Source organism: Microplitis demolitor, chromosome 5 (genome assembly GCF_026212275.2).
Source record: "Microplitis demolitor isolate Queensland-Clemson2020A chromosome 5, iyMicDemo2.1a, whole genome shotgun sequence".
NCBI classification, from domain to species: domain Eukaryota; kingdom Metazoa; phylum Arthropoda; class Insecta; order Hymenoptera; family Braconidae; genus Microplitis; species Microplitis demolitor.
This window is the reverse complement of record NC_068549.1, coordinates 16,255,934-16,270,913: the sequence shown is the minus strand read 5'-3', so window position 1 is coordinate 16,270,913 and position 14,980 is coordinate 16,255,934. Positions and strand designations below refer to the sequence as shown.

Below are 14,980 nucleotides of genomic sequence, written 5' to 3'. Positions count from 1 at the left end.
CGAGGTTTTACTGTATTATTATATTCGTTAAGATTATTTTCTATTATACGTATAATTGCAGATGACGGTGCAATGGTATATATACCAGTAAAGGGTGATGGCGGTGTCTACGAAAGAATAGAAGTCAACAGCTTTGACGATGATGAGGTGGCAGAAGAAAATGCTGGAGTATGTGCTGTTTGCCTTTTGAATAGGCCAAAAGTTATAGTGTTTCCTTGTTTCCACTTATGCTTATGTTTACGGTGTAACTTCGGCCGACAGTTAGTGGATGCGGATCACTTAGCTGTAAATAGAAACCATCGATCAACGTGTCCTGTATCCCGTGGACTTGTTAACTCTACAACAGAAGTGTATATATCATAATTTCTCACAAAAGGAAGCAAAAAAATATTGAGTGATTTTAATATAAGATTTAAAATAACTATAAATAAGTTAAAAAAAAATAATTACTCAAAAAATAACTTATTACTCACTACCTCGCATTTTCCAAACTTAAATTTTGAAAATATTATGATAAGTAATTCTAAAACTTATTGATAATTATTATTGATTTAGTATAATAATAATTTTAAACTTATAAAAACCTTTCTATTTTATGGAAATATTAAAATTATATATAACTAGAATATTTCTAATAGGAGCGACTGGAAAATGAGTTTTTTTTAACTTTTATTGCTAACAATTGAAAATGTAATGTAACAGTTATTGATAATTTATAAGAACTTTTATATTTAGTAGAAATAAAAAAATTTAATATATTTAAAATCTTAGGACTGAGAGTGAGAGAATAACGAGTTACCTCCGAAATTACTTATTATAATTATAATTTTAGTACAGTAATTATTTTGCATTGACAAAATCCTTCTTATGTAACTCATTCGCTCTCACTTTTAAAATTTAAAAATATTATTATGAGTGACGTGAAACTTATTTATAATTGTTATGAATTAAACATGATAATTATATGGAATAGGCAATATCCTTAATATTTAGTAAACAAATATGATTTTAATATATTAAAAATATTATAAGAATGAGAGCAAGGAAATGATATTTTTCAAATTATTTATAGTTGTTATAAATTCAATGCAACAATTATCTGAATCTCATAAAATACTTACCATAAGACTCACTTACTTTCATTTTAAAAATTTTGAAAGTACTATAATAATATTTTTTTTGACTTTATTAATAATACTTAATAAGTAAATATAATAATTATCTGGATCTTATAAAATACTGAACATTTGACTTACTCACCATCATTTCCAATAGTTTCAATTTATAAATATTTGAATATTTGTACTAAATGTTAAGTATTCCATAAGTTTCAATCAATTATTATATTAATTAAATCTATAATAATCATAAATAAGTTAAAATATAACAATAATATTTAATAAATGTCGATTATATTTTTTAATAATAAAATAAAAAATTCAAAAAAACAATAGATGAATTTTATTCTTTCCATTTCTTATGTAATAATTAATAATTTATTCGTTGAAGTAGAAGCTGCATACTCTGGTCTGGTGGATTTTATCGTTTCTATCGTTCATCTGTTCGCTTGTGACAAACAATGATAACAATAAGTAATTAAATATTAACGTTAGGATTTTTAATAATCGTACTACTAATAATAATAATAAAGTTAAACTTGTTAATGATGGCAGCTAAATTACTTTTAATTTCGTGAATTTTATGTGAATCAAGAAAAAATTTAATTGCTTAGTTAAGTATCATTCTAATAAAATAAAAAAGTTAAATATTAATAAAATAAAAATACGAAGCTTGCACTGCTTTTTACTCGTCGTCATAATTCAAATATATTATCTAGGTATTATTCAGATAATAATAATACGGCGCGGTATCTCCATTATCGACATACGTTAATCAATTTTTTCTGTATTTTATATTGCATGGTACATAAGCATATGATAAAGAAGTTTATTTTTTGGTAGTGTTTCTATGCGGTAGTGTTTTTATTGGGTAGGCTTAAAAAATGGTAAAGACGTTTTTAGTAGTATATTTTATTGGTAGTAATTTATTATGGTATATGTGTAATATGGTTGAGTTATTTATGGTAGTCATATAAATGGTAGAGATGCTAATGGTAGGCATTTTTATGGGTGACCTGTATTGTGGTAGAGATGCTTATGGTAGAGATTGTTATGGTTGAGTTCGTTTCTGGGAGGGTTGTAATCTGGTAGAGTTGTAATGTGAGAGAGTTCTTCAGTGGTAGAATTGTGGATTGGTTTAGATTTTCGCGGGTAGTGTTCAAAACTGGTATAGTTCGTGTGTGGCGCAGTTACTTGTGGTAGGCCTGGTTATGGTTCAGTTGTCGTAAGGTAGAGATTTTTCTGGTACACCTATTAATGTGCCAAAAATTCTTTCGGCAACCGCTGGGATTCGAACCCACGCCTGGCCAGTGATCAAGTTCGAGAGGCCTAGGTCTTACAACTTAGGCCGCGCGGCCATTATCACTGGTTGTTTATGCATTATTTATTTTACCGACCTTAACGCCACTCGACAGGAATAAAGGAATTAATCTCCAGAATTGTATATGTATGTATATTGTGTTGCTGTTGATGATGATTGTTTTCAAAATTTACTTAATGCTATTTTGTCAGTATAATCCATAATTATTAAGTAGCTATCTCACAATATTACTGATCATTTACTAGAATTAAAGCACTGAAGTATTTTAACTGACTAAAAATTAATAAAATGTCGTGTTGCGATGGAGAGGATGAAGAAGAACAACAACCTGAACCAACTAGAGTTCGAGGATGTACTGATATTTTTTGGTTGTGTTTATTTATAAGTTTTTGGTTTCTTATGGTATTTAATCATTATTATTATTAATTGTTATTTTGTATGATTTTAGTCTTTTAGTATAATTATGATACATACAATTAACCTCGGCTACCTGATAAACGATGTCGAATCTGCTTTGACCGATAATTTTACCTATATTGGAAATTGCAGAAATGCATGTCAGCTTAAAGTTACGATAATTAATACTTATTTACCTGTTTTAGTTTTGTCATTGATTTAATTTAATTTTTCTTCACACGGTCTTGTTTAATTTTAATTACTACGCTGTTTCGAATATATACTTATTCAATTTGTTAAATAAGATAACAACAGGGAGGCCACATACCGGGAATTATCAGGGAATTAGATACAATCAGGATATGTTAGGGAATTTAATTGCGACAATTGGAAATTTTTTAATTTTTCGAATTACACAAGCCACAAAAATTAAGGAATAATGAAAAAATTGCAAACCTTTAAGTCACTTTTAATAGAATGTAGCTCGATGGAAAATGGTCTTATAGTAAAAACAAAAAAGACCAATTGTAGCTCCAAGTGTCTTGCTTTCTTATCTGGTCGTGAAACTTTATTATTATGCATGGTCCCGGAGTATTGCTTAGAAAACCATCAAAAAACAAATTTTCCAAATTTGTGCGCGTCTTAGAAACTGTTTACGGCCTTAATAAATTTTTTTCGATAATTAGGATTCATTTTTTATTACTCCGGAACCGTGCTTAATAAAAACATTTCAAAATTTTTCCTTTTTTGTTTTTGTTGTATGACTATTTCCTCCGAGTTACATCTCGTTTAAAATCACTTAAAAAATTGCAATTTTTTCAATATTCGTTAATTTTTGTAACTAGTGAATTTTGAATTTATTTTAATCATAAGAGTTCTTATTAAATATGTTAACTTACATATTTTTAACATCATATAATCAAAAGTAGGCCACATTAATTTAAATAATATGAATATGTATTAGTCTGTTCGATCTACTGATTTGTTAACGAGTTAAAAAATACTCAAAGTTAAAAAAAAAATTTTTCCGTGTTATTTAAATGAGAAAATCGAATTTTTCAATGAGCTAGGTCTATAATCGACATAGAATTTTTTTCCTTGCGTGAAATTTTTTTTTTGTGTTGAACTATGATTTTTTCAACATGCACTTAAAAAAACAAAATGTTGCTCCAAAATGACGTACCTTAATATAGATATACTATTTCGCTGTGTTCTCTTTAACTTGCTCAAGATTTGCTACAGAATTGATCAATATAGCTACTAGGGAATTATTTACAATGAAAATATAATAAAAACTTTAAATATTTTAATGATACGAATAAAATTTCTGAATCGGGGAAAAAACGTGAACAATATTTACTGAAAACCCGGGAAATATCAGGAAATTTTGAAATTATTTTTTCGTGGCCACCCTGAATAAGTTAAATTGTATTGAGATGAATGAAATTTATCTTTAATCTGACATTATTTGCTGGGTAGATTATGATTGCTGCGTTTGCGTTGGTCTATGGTAATCCAATGAGACTTGTCCATGGTTACGATAGTTTTGGAAACACTTGTGGAATGAAAAATAACCCTGTATCGAAACGAGTTGATTTGTATAGCTTAGATAACAGCGATAAACCGTAAGAACTCGATAAAATTTCTATTGAACTGATTTATCAATACTGATCGTTGAGTTAAAAGAAAATATAAGAAATCATGTTAAATTTTTTTTTCAGATTTTTATTTTTCTTTGATATGAACGATATTAAGCAGTCATTAAAAATCTGTGTGAAAAAGTGTCCAAATCGTATCATGACTTCATTAAACGATATTTGTCAATTTCATAAAGATACCGGCTCAAAATTGTGTTATGATAATCCTAAATTTGGATATAATGCATGTGGCTACGGCGATAAAAGCAATTCTACAGCGTGCCCGAAACTTCCAATTTACGATAGCACTCCAATTTTAAATCGATGCGTACCAAAAATTATTAAAGATGTTACATCTGGTCTCGTTTACAATTTATATGGTTTACTTAATTCTTGGGATGTTATCGAACAAATTTTAGGAGATTTGTACAAGACATGGAGAGAAATTTTAGGCTTATCTTTTCTGGCTTTTGGTATGTATTGAAAAGAATGCGACAATAATCTGATCATTGTTATTTGCTACTTGAAGCTTCACAATATCATGCTTAGATTTTATATTTGAAAATTGCAAACTTACGTAATTCATTTAAAAATGTCCACAACCTTAAAAAAGCGAAGTTTTACGCAAAAAGTCAAAAGACTTACAAGTTGTATTTGAGGCATTCCATGTCAAATCGATCCTATTCGATTTGGCTGGAATTTTTTTTCTTTTTTTACCCCATTTAAAACAGTTTTCAGAAAATTTTCGAATTTTTGTGCTCAACCCAAAAAATAATAAATTTTTCAAAAACATGGCTTTTTTTATTTTTTATTAGCCATAGCTTTTTCAAAAATTCACTAATCGGGACCTTTTTTTTTAATTTTTGTTTTGAAATGTACTTTTCAAAAAATACAAAAAATTTTTTCAATATCGAAATCTATGAAATCTTTCACTTTTTCGTGAAAAATCGCATTTTTCTCGAAATCTCACATTTGATTTTTTTTTTATTCTCAGAAAAAGCTGTACAATTCTGAAAAGAATGCCGCCAAGTGCGGAATGGACCGACTTCTTATTCTATTTTTGTTTCATCGATTATTTATTTATTTGACGCATTTCTGCAATTTACAAATAAGAAGAAAAATTAGCAATTTAAAAAGATTAAGAAAAAATTTCTTGTCAGTTGGACTTATTCCACTAAATACCACCTTGGTAATTCAAATTTAAAAAAGTAAGCAAAGAAATAGAGGACACAAGCTTTTGAAAAAGTGATATGCGTTGAATATCCTTCTTTTATTCTCAGTTTTTCGAACTCCGAGGCCCTTTATAAATCCTCACAAATTTTCAGAGTAGTGTTTCGTGTAATAAGCCCAGCTGGAAAAAAATATTTTTGTTCAATCAATAAAAAAAAATAGAAGAAAAAGTCGGCCCACTCCGCGCTAGGTGGCATTATTCTCAGAATTAAACAAAGCTTTTTTGTAAAAAAGCTCCTTCACCTCAAAAATTGTGGAAAGTTTGGGAGCTAGCCTGCAGGGTCAACCGTTTTTCAGATTTTTTTAGGCTTACCTTTGAAATAGATTTAACAGGCTTACTTTATTTGGATATAATGGCCATACATTATTAAATATATATTAATATAATAAAAAATTGAAAAAAATTTATTAGCTTTCCGGTTACTTTTTTTTCTTTTTTTTTTTTCTGAGAATGTTTAATGCTTTAACCAGAAAGTAGAAGCATGTTATACATCAAGGGAAGAAAATATGACCCTGAAGTTAACAGACAATTAACAATTTTCAAATTTTTCTTTCAATAATTAAATTTAAAAAGAAAAATTAATAATATGCATGTGTAGAAAATTAATAAAACTATAGGTGCGATTTTTTTAAATATTTTTTTTTAATTTATCGTTTTTAAAAAAATCCAAAAATTATTAGATATCGGCTAATTTCAGTATTATAAGAAAATAGGATATTCTGACCCGCGCGTGTAATTGTTTACCCAAGCCAAAGACGAGGGTGGCAGGCATGCTGATTAAGACGCTCTACGTTCCTCTATAGTACATATACTATTTTTAACCAGACCTGCACCTGAAAGTTAACATTTTTTACCCTGTTTGTGAGAAGAATGGCGCATGCATTAATTGTCATCATTTGTTTTCACATAAAAGAAAAATACGCCTGCCTTCCCGCCAGTGCTGCCAGAACGTGCGATATTTTTACCCCCTCCTGAGATGAAATAGCATTGAGTGTAATGGCAGGAGGGGGTAAAAATATCGCACGTTCTGGCAGCACTGCTTCCCGCTAAACAGGGCCAGAAGTCAAACTTTCTCCACAAGTGTGGTTGAAAATACTATACACACCACTGAGGTAGGTCGTCCCAATCCGCGTGTTTGCTACCTTGACCTTCCGCTTGTGTAGGCAATTACACACGGAGGTTGAAATGTCCTAGTTTCCTTCCTAGGTGTGTAATATTTAAGTTTTACACTTGTAATTTTATTATTTATCATGAACTGTTCATATTTGTAAAAAATACGTCATAAAGTTTAACTTTTTATTTTTAGTCTTATCATTACTTATGATTGCAATCTTTCACTTACTCGCTAGTCTTGTTACATGGATCGTAATGGTATTAGTTAGTATATCGTGTATATGTACGTATCCAAGTCATTTAACTACTTAATTTTTATTTATATTTACAAGCTTCAAATGATCATTTACTAAGAACGTCTATTTCGATATTGTACAGGCGGTACTAGTTTATTATGGTGGACTTACGCAGATATTAGAAGAACTATAGACAATACGAATCCAACTGAATTACTTGAAGAATCCGTAAGAAATGAAACTGCTTTTCTAGTATTTTCAATTATTGCTACGGTTATAACAATAATTTTAATCTTACTTGTGTGTATACTTCGGAGAAAAATAAGTTTTATGACTGTTCTTTTTAAAGAAAGTGCTAAATGTCTTGCAGAATTACCCGGATTATTTTTTCAACCTTTACTGACATTTTGCACTCTTTTAATATTTTATAGTTTTTGGGTCACAATTGTTATATGTCTAGCTACAGCAAGTAAGTCATTTCTCACTATTTAATATTAAATTTTATACATAAATTATGTTATATAAAATATAAAATATTGTTTTAGATCATCCTGGTAATAAATCCATTTTTTTATTAAATACTTCTGGAGATATTCAATTATTAAATCCTCATTTTGACCATACTGCTGTGAGAGAAACGCAAAAATCCAATTTAACTATTAGTGAATTCTCCAGTAATGAACAACAGTTTTTAGTATATATATTTAAAAAACAAAGTATTGTTCTTGAATAAGGTAAATTTTCAGAACTCACTCTTGTTGAATACGTTGATGCGGTTTGGGTCAAGTACATGTGGTGGGTATACATAATAGCCTTGATATGGGTATCAGAATTTATCACTGGGTGTCAAAATCTTGTAGTTGCTGGTGCAGTCGCTCATTGGTACTTTAGGTACACTTTCTTTTCTATTATAATAATATAGTAATTTAAATAAATAATTCAATAATATTAAATGCTTATATTTATAGGGGTAAAGAATCTAGTCGATCACCAACCTGTTCTTCAATTGGAAAATTGGTTAGCTACCATTTAGGTTCTGTAGCTTGTGGTTCCTTTTTAATAACAATTTTTAAGCTTCCTCGTTTAATTTTAATGTTTTTACATCAGAAGTAAGTTTAGAAATAGAGTAAAATAAAAACGAACAAAGTAATTTTTGTGGAATTATAAAACTTTACAATTTATTATGTAGGTTTGAAAAAACTAAGGAAACTTCAGTATGTTCACAATGTGGTTTGAAGAGTTGTATTTGTTGTTTTTACTGCTTGGAAAAATTTATACGATACCTGAATCACAATGCTTATACGGTCGTCGCTATTGAAGGTGCAAGCTTTTGTCGTGCTGCTAAAATTGTTAGTATCAGTTCCTATTATTTAATTATAAATATTATTAATGGTGTTAGGATATGAAATAGTTACAAGTATATGGATGTACACTAGGATGTTTCAAAAAAATTATTTTTTTTTGCTTTTTCCCCCTGAAACGTTAGTAGTTGCCGAGAAAAAAATTTTTCCACAGGATGGGCTCTCTAGCTCAATTCTAAGAGGTCTTAAAAACTGATTCCTCAAGCTTTCCAAAATCCTATAACGACCCATAATTATCATTATTAAAACGCCAATTGAAGCTATCTGAATAATATGGATTGTTTTATTTTGAAAAGACATTATTAATTTTTTTTTTTTGCAACTTAATTAAATTAATTGCATGCAATAACTATTGATACGCATCCCGAGACAAATACATTAATTTAATCGAGTTGCAAAATAAATTTTAATTTAAATTAATGTCTTTTTAAAATAAAAAAATCGATACTTTTCAGATAGCTTTAATTGGCGTTTTAATAATAATAATTATGGCTCATCATAAGGTTTTGAAAAGCTTGAGGAATCAGTTTTAAAGACCTATGGATTGCAGGACTGTTTTCATCACTTGACCAGAGTCGTTAGTAGATTTTCACTTGCGGCATTGCCATCTTTGGTGTATGTCCCCTCTTTCCGACTTCTCATGTTCATGCGCAGACTTGCGCAGACTGTTACCGGCTGTTATTGTGTTTGAAAGGTTATGTGAAGGTAAATATTTATTTATATTAATAAACATTTTTAAAAAATGCGATTAAGAAAATAATTTTTTAATTTGTTTTTTGAATTAAAAAAATAGTTGAGTTTTTTCAAGTTAATAGTATATTATACGAATTGAACATACTTTTTTTTATTATCAATGCGATATGAGTACTATTTTCGTGCTCGCTGTTTTATTCACCAAGTAACTTTTTGCTGATTCAACTGTTGCCGCGACATTTTTGTGGGTTATACGATGATCTGCGTGTGACAAGTTTACTTGCAAGTTTACTGGAAACAGTTGAATGGGCAAACAGCTATTTGGCGAACAAAAGAGCGTGCGCTAAGATAGCACTTATATCGCATGAATGATAAAAATAAAATGAAATACTAGAAAAATTTAATAAAAAAATAAGTTTGTTAAATTCGTTTAAATAACTAATTGTTTTAAACAAAGTTGAAAATTTCTTTTCATGTTCGAATTTTTTACAATATTCCCGCTGGAAATAATACATCAATAGTAAACAGCCAGAGCGATCAGGCAACGTCGCACTCTCAAAAGCATTACGGCCATTCCCTCATCACTTGACCAAAGTGGTTAGGTCACGTTTGTTGACCAGTCTAAGGTTAATAGTATATTTAGTAGAATAGATTAGAACATATAATTTTATCTATTCATTACAAAATTTTAAGCTATTTTGAAGCGTTAATGAATTTTTTTCTATGATCAAAAATTATTATAATAACTTCCTAACGCTTCAAAACAGTCTAAAAATTTTTCGATTATGTTCTTTCAAACGTTTATACAAATAACTAAGTTGTTGCCGAGTTTCAAATTTTTTTCATTGTTACCAAAGATATAAATATTCAAAGTTGAATTTTAAAAAATACATGTGTTTTCCCGTCTAAAACTTTCACTGTCTTGGGGGCCAGGTTAATATTAGAATGAAGAGCTAGAAATTTACAGGAATTTTTTTTAATTATTTGGAAGAGTTTGAAGGGGCGTAACAATTAAAATTCTTAAGTAACCTTTACAAGGACCACCCTAATATACATACACCTAATATTACCCGACCGCTTCGCTGGTCATTTGTAATGGTAGATGGCTAAATATTTCATTTTGATTACTGAAATCGAAGTCCTTGCATAAATCTTTCGGTTATATTCGATAATATTTTCACTCTCCCGTCACTTTCTGTAGAAAAAAGATTGTAACTAGTAATAATGTAGCGTGAAAATCCATTATTACAGCACCTGCTAGTCCCATAAGAGTCAGTTTCTTCTAAAAAATTTTCGCCATTCCCTTTTTTCGTATCGTAGAAAATATTTGTTTTAAATTTCGAATTATGTCTTTTGGCAACTGAATGGGAAGTTAAAAATTTTAAACAATGTTTGAGATGCAAAAAATTTATTTAATCTACTTTCGAATATTTAGTAAATTAATTCCCATACATTTTTTTTAAAGTCTGGCAATAAGTAGAAAGAATTCTTCAATAAGTTTATTCTTGAATAAATTTATGAAAATCTAATATTAAAAACATACATAATTCAAATTTACTTTATTCTCATAGTACTAATTTAACTTAAGTTATTATTTTTATAACTACTTACCTAAATTAAAAACTATTCTATTTATTGTGTTTACTATATTTCAGGCATTTTCAACTACAGTTAGTAATGCTTTACAACTTGCCGTTATTAATGGCATTGGAGATTTTATTTTATTCTTGGGGAAGATTTTTGTAACAGCAGCTACAGGAAGTATTGGACTGTTGATTATGAAACGAGATCCTAGATTACATTTTTATGCAGCACCTATTTTGTTAATTTTCGTTTTCTCTTTCTTTATCGCACATTGTGTAATATCTCTATATGAGACGATAATAGATACATTATTTTTATGTGTCTGTGAGGATAAGAATCTTAATGGTGAGAATGGTAAATGGCGACAATCAAGTCTAGCCCAGATAGGATCTGCTAACACAAGTTCAAATGGACAACATGAATTAGCTCCTATGAATCAATAACATTCATTTTTCACATTTCTAAAACTACTTTAGCTATTTCATAAACTTTAAGCTAGAAAATTTGTAACACAAGTATAGATAATAATCATTAATTATATTTTTTTATACAAATTACATTTAATCATATTGAAAATTTCTACTATATTTTTTTTATTATTTCATTACACAATAAGAATTTTTAATGAAACGGTGAAAGAATCAAATCAAATCAGTGTATCAGTAAAAAATTTCCAAGTGTAGGCAAGGCACACTAAGAAAGTATTATATTTCTCTAATAAATATTTCTTTATTAAACGAATTAATTTTTTAATAGTTGTCAAAGTATAAATATATATGTCAAGCTCTTGAAATTGATCAGAACACCACTTTTTTTAAGGTCTGGACAGTAAAAAGGAAATAACTAGAAAGTTATTTGGAGTTTGAAAAAACTTTATGAGAAATAATTTTTAGGGAATAAAATTATCTACAAAAAAGATCTTATAACATTTTGTGATAAGTTTAGTAGTTTTGCTAGAAAAGTAAAAAGATCTCGAAAGTTATCATAAATTTGACTTCAAGCTCCAATAATTTTTGAACAAATGAATTTATCAAAACATCACAAGAACTTTTTTTTGTAGAGCGTTTGATACCTTACGAAAATATGTCCTGAACTTATCTGTACAATAAGCCATTGCCGAAGCATAAAATTCCAAGCTTAAAAATTTTTTTTCTCATGTTATTTAAATGGAAAATCAAAAATTACGAAGAAGCACCTCTTAATATTAATATTAAAGGCTCAAACTTTACCAGAACTTTTTTTTTATCATCTTCAACAATATTTTCCCGGTAACTAAAGAAAGAAAAATTAGTTTTTTTTTGGCCCACCCTATTATATATATACTAGCCGTTACCTGCCCGCTTCGCTGGCCATTTTCTAATGTGAGATGGCCATATATTTTGTTTTGATTATTGATCTTAAAGTCCTCCCGGGAAAAAATGATCAGATCTGATCAGATATGAACAGGCATGAGTCTTCAGGTCTAATCAGATATGAAAAATGACCAGGTCTGACTAGGCCTGGCCAGGCATGTTCAGGTCTGATCACGTATGTTCATGTCTCTTCAAGCCCACCCGGGTAAAAAAATTATAGGAAAAAAATGGCCCTATATAATCATATGTAATTATTTATAGCTATATACAATTATATATAATTATTTCAATAAAAAAAAAAAAATTCGGGCTCATGCAGGATTGAAACCGTGGACCTTGCGTTCGAATGTTTAACTCGCTCCCCGTTGACCTAAGAAATTGACTTAAAAAGTAAGTTTCGTATGGAATTCAAGTAATAAAAATCTTATACGTGATAGATTCTTGGTCAACAAAATTTTATATCTAATTTATTAATTATTGATTTATAATTATATGAAATTATATATAATTATAACTACGTTAGCTATATATAATTATAACTAAGTTAGTTATATTTAATTATAACTAAGATTTCAAATTTAATCCCATATATTAGGCTGGATCAGACATGAACAGATATGATTAGACCTGAGCGTATTTAACGCTTCAGACATGAACAGGCATGGTCAGGTACGATCAGTCCTGAACGTAATTAACGCTTCAAACATGAACAGATATGAACAGGCATGGGCAGGTATGATCAGGCCTGAGCGTATTTAACGCTTCAGACATGAACAGACCCAGGGGCTCAAATGCTTTCAAATGGATAAAAAAAAATCCCTCAAAATTTGACCTCTTAATATTAACTTTAAAATAGTCCGCATACCAACCAAAGTATCTTATGGAAATGACATGGGAAAAATTTCTTTCGTTCTTTAGAATTTTCTAACTCGGGGACAACTAATTCTAACATCATGAGACATACATATTTTCATAGCGAACTTAATGCTCTACAAAAACGGTATCTTATGGTTTCTCGCTATGTTGATTGGTTCAAAAGTTATTCGAGCTCAAAATTTGATTTTTATATAAATGTTAATATTAAGCATATTTATAAAATAAACCTGTGTTACGAAATTCACTTATATTTTTAATTTCTAAGCGTTCCAATTTTCCAAACCTTTGTCAGAACTTCTCAACGTAATCACCATTTAAAAGAAATAAAAAATACAGATGGCTTATATATAATTTGAGCATAGTCTAATTCATATCGTTAAGGTCACTCCAGTGTTTGAATTGGTTTGGAATGAGTACAGGTGTTTTAAGCCTAAATCAGTCTGAATGGTGTAGAAATGGAGATTTCGAGAAGGGTTTACTATTGGTGAGAAGTTTGAAAGCTGTTAATGACATAGCTAAGCGTGCAGTTCGACTAATTGAAGATTACAATTGTATACTAAGTAAGAATCCAGAACAGCAGCAATTTATAGTTGTTTTTTTACAGAATATAAGCAATATTATGTTGACACTCGAAAAAATTTAATCGTTAAAAGTAGGAAAATTAATTAACGTTAAGTATTCAAATGGTATCAAATTTCATCCGTACCTTAATTTAGTATTCTTAAATATTGAGAAACTTTCAGTTTTTTAATCGACGAAACATGCGTATTGATAACAGTTACAAAAAAAAAATCTGGGCATCGGTTAGCCGTGCGGGCCAGCCCCAAAACTTCCCGCTGTTTTCGAGCTCAAGGAGCTCGAAAACATCAGAGTGAATATATTTTTGAGCTCGAAAATGCTATTACATGCAGTTGTTTTTTATGATCTTTACAAGCTCTAACAAATTACGTTTTATGCTAATGTTTGTAAATTTAAAAATCGGAAATCATTAATGGAGAAGCGGTTTTTAAAATTTAATTCCTGATTATGTTTAATAAAATAAGTGTATTGAGGCAGAAATCAATTTCAGTGATCAAAATCAAGGTTTAAATAAGATTTGACTCATGTCAGAGCAAAAATATATGTACATTATCCGAGAGAAATATTAAAAACTGTAATTTTTCAATTTTTTTGTTGACAATATGAATTAATCTAAAGAACAAGTTAAATGACATTATATGATGATCGAAAGAAACCATAAAGAGGAAGAGTTGGTATGATTTCAGACACATGTTAGTACATTATATTTCGATTTATGCGGAAAAAATAACATAAAATGATATTTTTTTCACTTTTCAACGCTGAGTTCTTTTGAACGAAGTAACCGATTTCGATGTTTGAGGTAGCAATTGGTACGTTTCATTGAATTCTGGAGCTGATTGAAATTTAAAATCGATCGGGTCAGTCGTTTCGAAGATATTTAGAAAAAAAACCGTTTTTCACCACTTCTTTCTCCAACGATATCTCTCGAACGCATGAACCGATTGAGATGGTTAAGGCGGAAAATTGATGCGTTTCTCTAAGTTCTAGAGCTGGTTAGATTTTGGAATTGTTTAGTTGAGTTTTCTCAAAGATATTCTCAAATAATTGTTTTTTACCATTTCTTTCTCCCGCGGTATGTATAGAACAAATTAAGCGATTAAGATGGCTAAGGCAGCAATCGAGGCGTTTTATCAAATTCTAGAGCTTATCAAATTTTAAAGTCGATCATTCAAGTCGTTTCTAAGTAATCACTAAAAAACTAAAAAAAAAATTTGTTTTTTTCGTAATTCGCCAATATTTTCAAGTCTACATGATCAAATGATCTAAAATTCTCAGGAAAGTTGATGACCAACAAGTTCTTTCGATTGCTGTCTTAACAATCCAAATCGATCCATTAGTGAAAAAGTTACAAAGAGTTTACACACACACATACACATCCACACTAGGGTGATTAAAAAAAATCGAATATTTTTTTTTTTAACTTCCGACATTGAAAAGTTGATTCTCAGCCACCTCTAGAAAATGCTCACCAAATTTGAGC

At 29.3% G+C, this 14,980-nt stretch overlaps 1 protein-coding gene across 6 annotated transcripts; it reads left to right on the top strand.

The window, feature by feature from the left end:
- Nucleotides 1-2,466: 2,466 nt before the first annotated feature.
- Nucleotides 2,467-13,162, top strand: LOC103578565 (choline transporter-like 1). Of its 6 annotated transcripts, XR_001345363.2 has the most exons (12): nt 2,574-2,841; nt 4,315-4,460; nt 4,557-4,945; nt 7,010-7,099; nt 7,195-7,521; nt 7,598-7,726; nt 7,799-7,943; nt 8,021-8,161; nt 8,242-8,401; nt 8,964-9,118; nt 9,628-9,732; nt 10,762-10,851. XR_001345363.2 is itself a non-coding variant. In XM_014444128.2 (11 exons), the coding sequence occupies exons 1-10, from the start codon at nt 2,728-2,730 to the stop codon at nt 9,102-9,104; spliced, it is 1,782 nt and encodes a 593-aa protein (XP_014299614.1). In that variant the 5' UTR covers nt 2,574-2,727; the 3' UTR covers nt 9,105-9,118; nt 10,762-10,850. The 6 variants fall into 6 exon arrangements, 5 of the variants coding, with proteins under 5 accessions (XP_014299613.1, XP_014299614.1, XP_008557918.1 ...); XM_014444128.2 differs by lacking the exon at nt 9,628-9,732 and having other exon boundaries at nt 10,762-10,850; XM_014444127.2 differs by lacking the exons at nt 2,574-2,841; nt 8,964-9,118; nt 9,628-9,732 and adding an exon at nt 2,467-2,565 and having other exon boundaries at nt 10,762-13,162.
- The last annotated feature ends 1,818 nt before the right edge of the window (nt 13,163-14,980 follow it).

What these genes read in the sequence shown, in the direction of transcription:
- LOC103578565 (XM_008559696.3), top strand. Translation starts at nt 2,728, where the DNA reads ATGTCGTGTTGCGATGGAGAGGATGAAGAAGAACAACAACCTGAACCA. An exon ending in CTTATCTTTTCTGGCTTTTG is followed by an intron (nt 4,946 to 7,009) that starts GTATGTATTGAA and finishes TTTTATTTTTAG; the next exon opens with TCTTATCATTACTTATGATT. An exon ending in TATATGTCTAGCTACAGCAA is followed by an intron (nt 7,522 to 7,597) that starts GTAAGTCATTTC and finishes ATATTGTTTTAG; the next exon opens with ATCATCCTGGTAATAAATCC.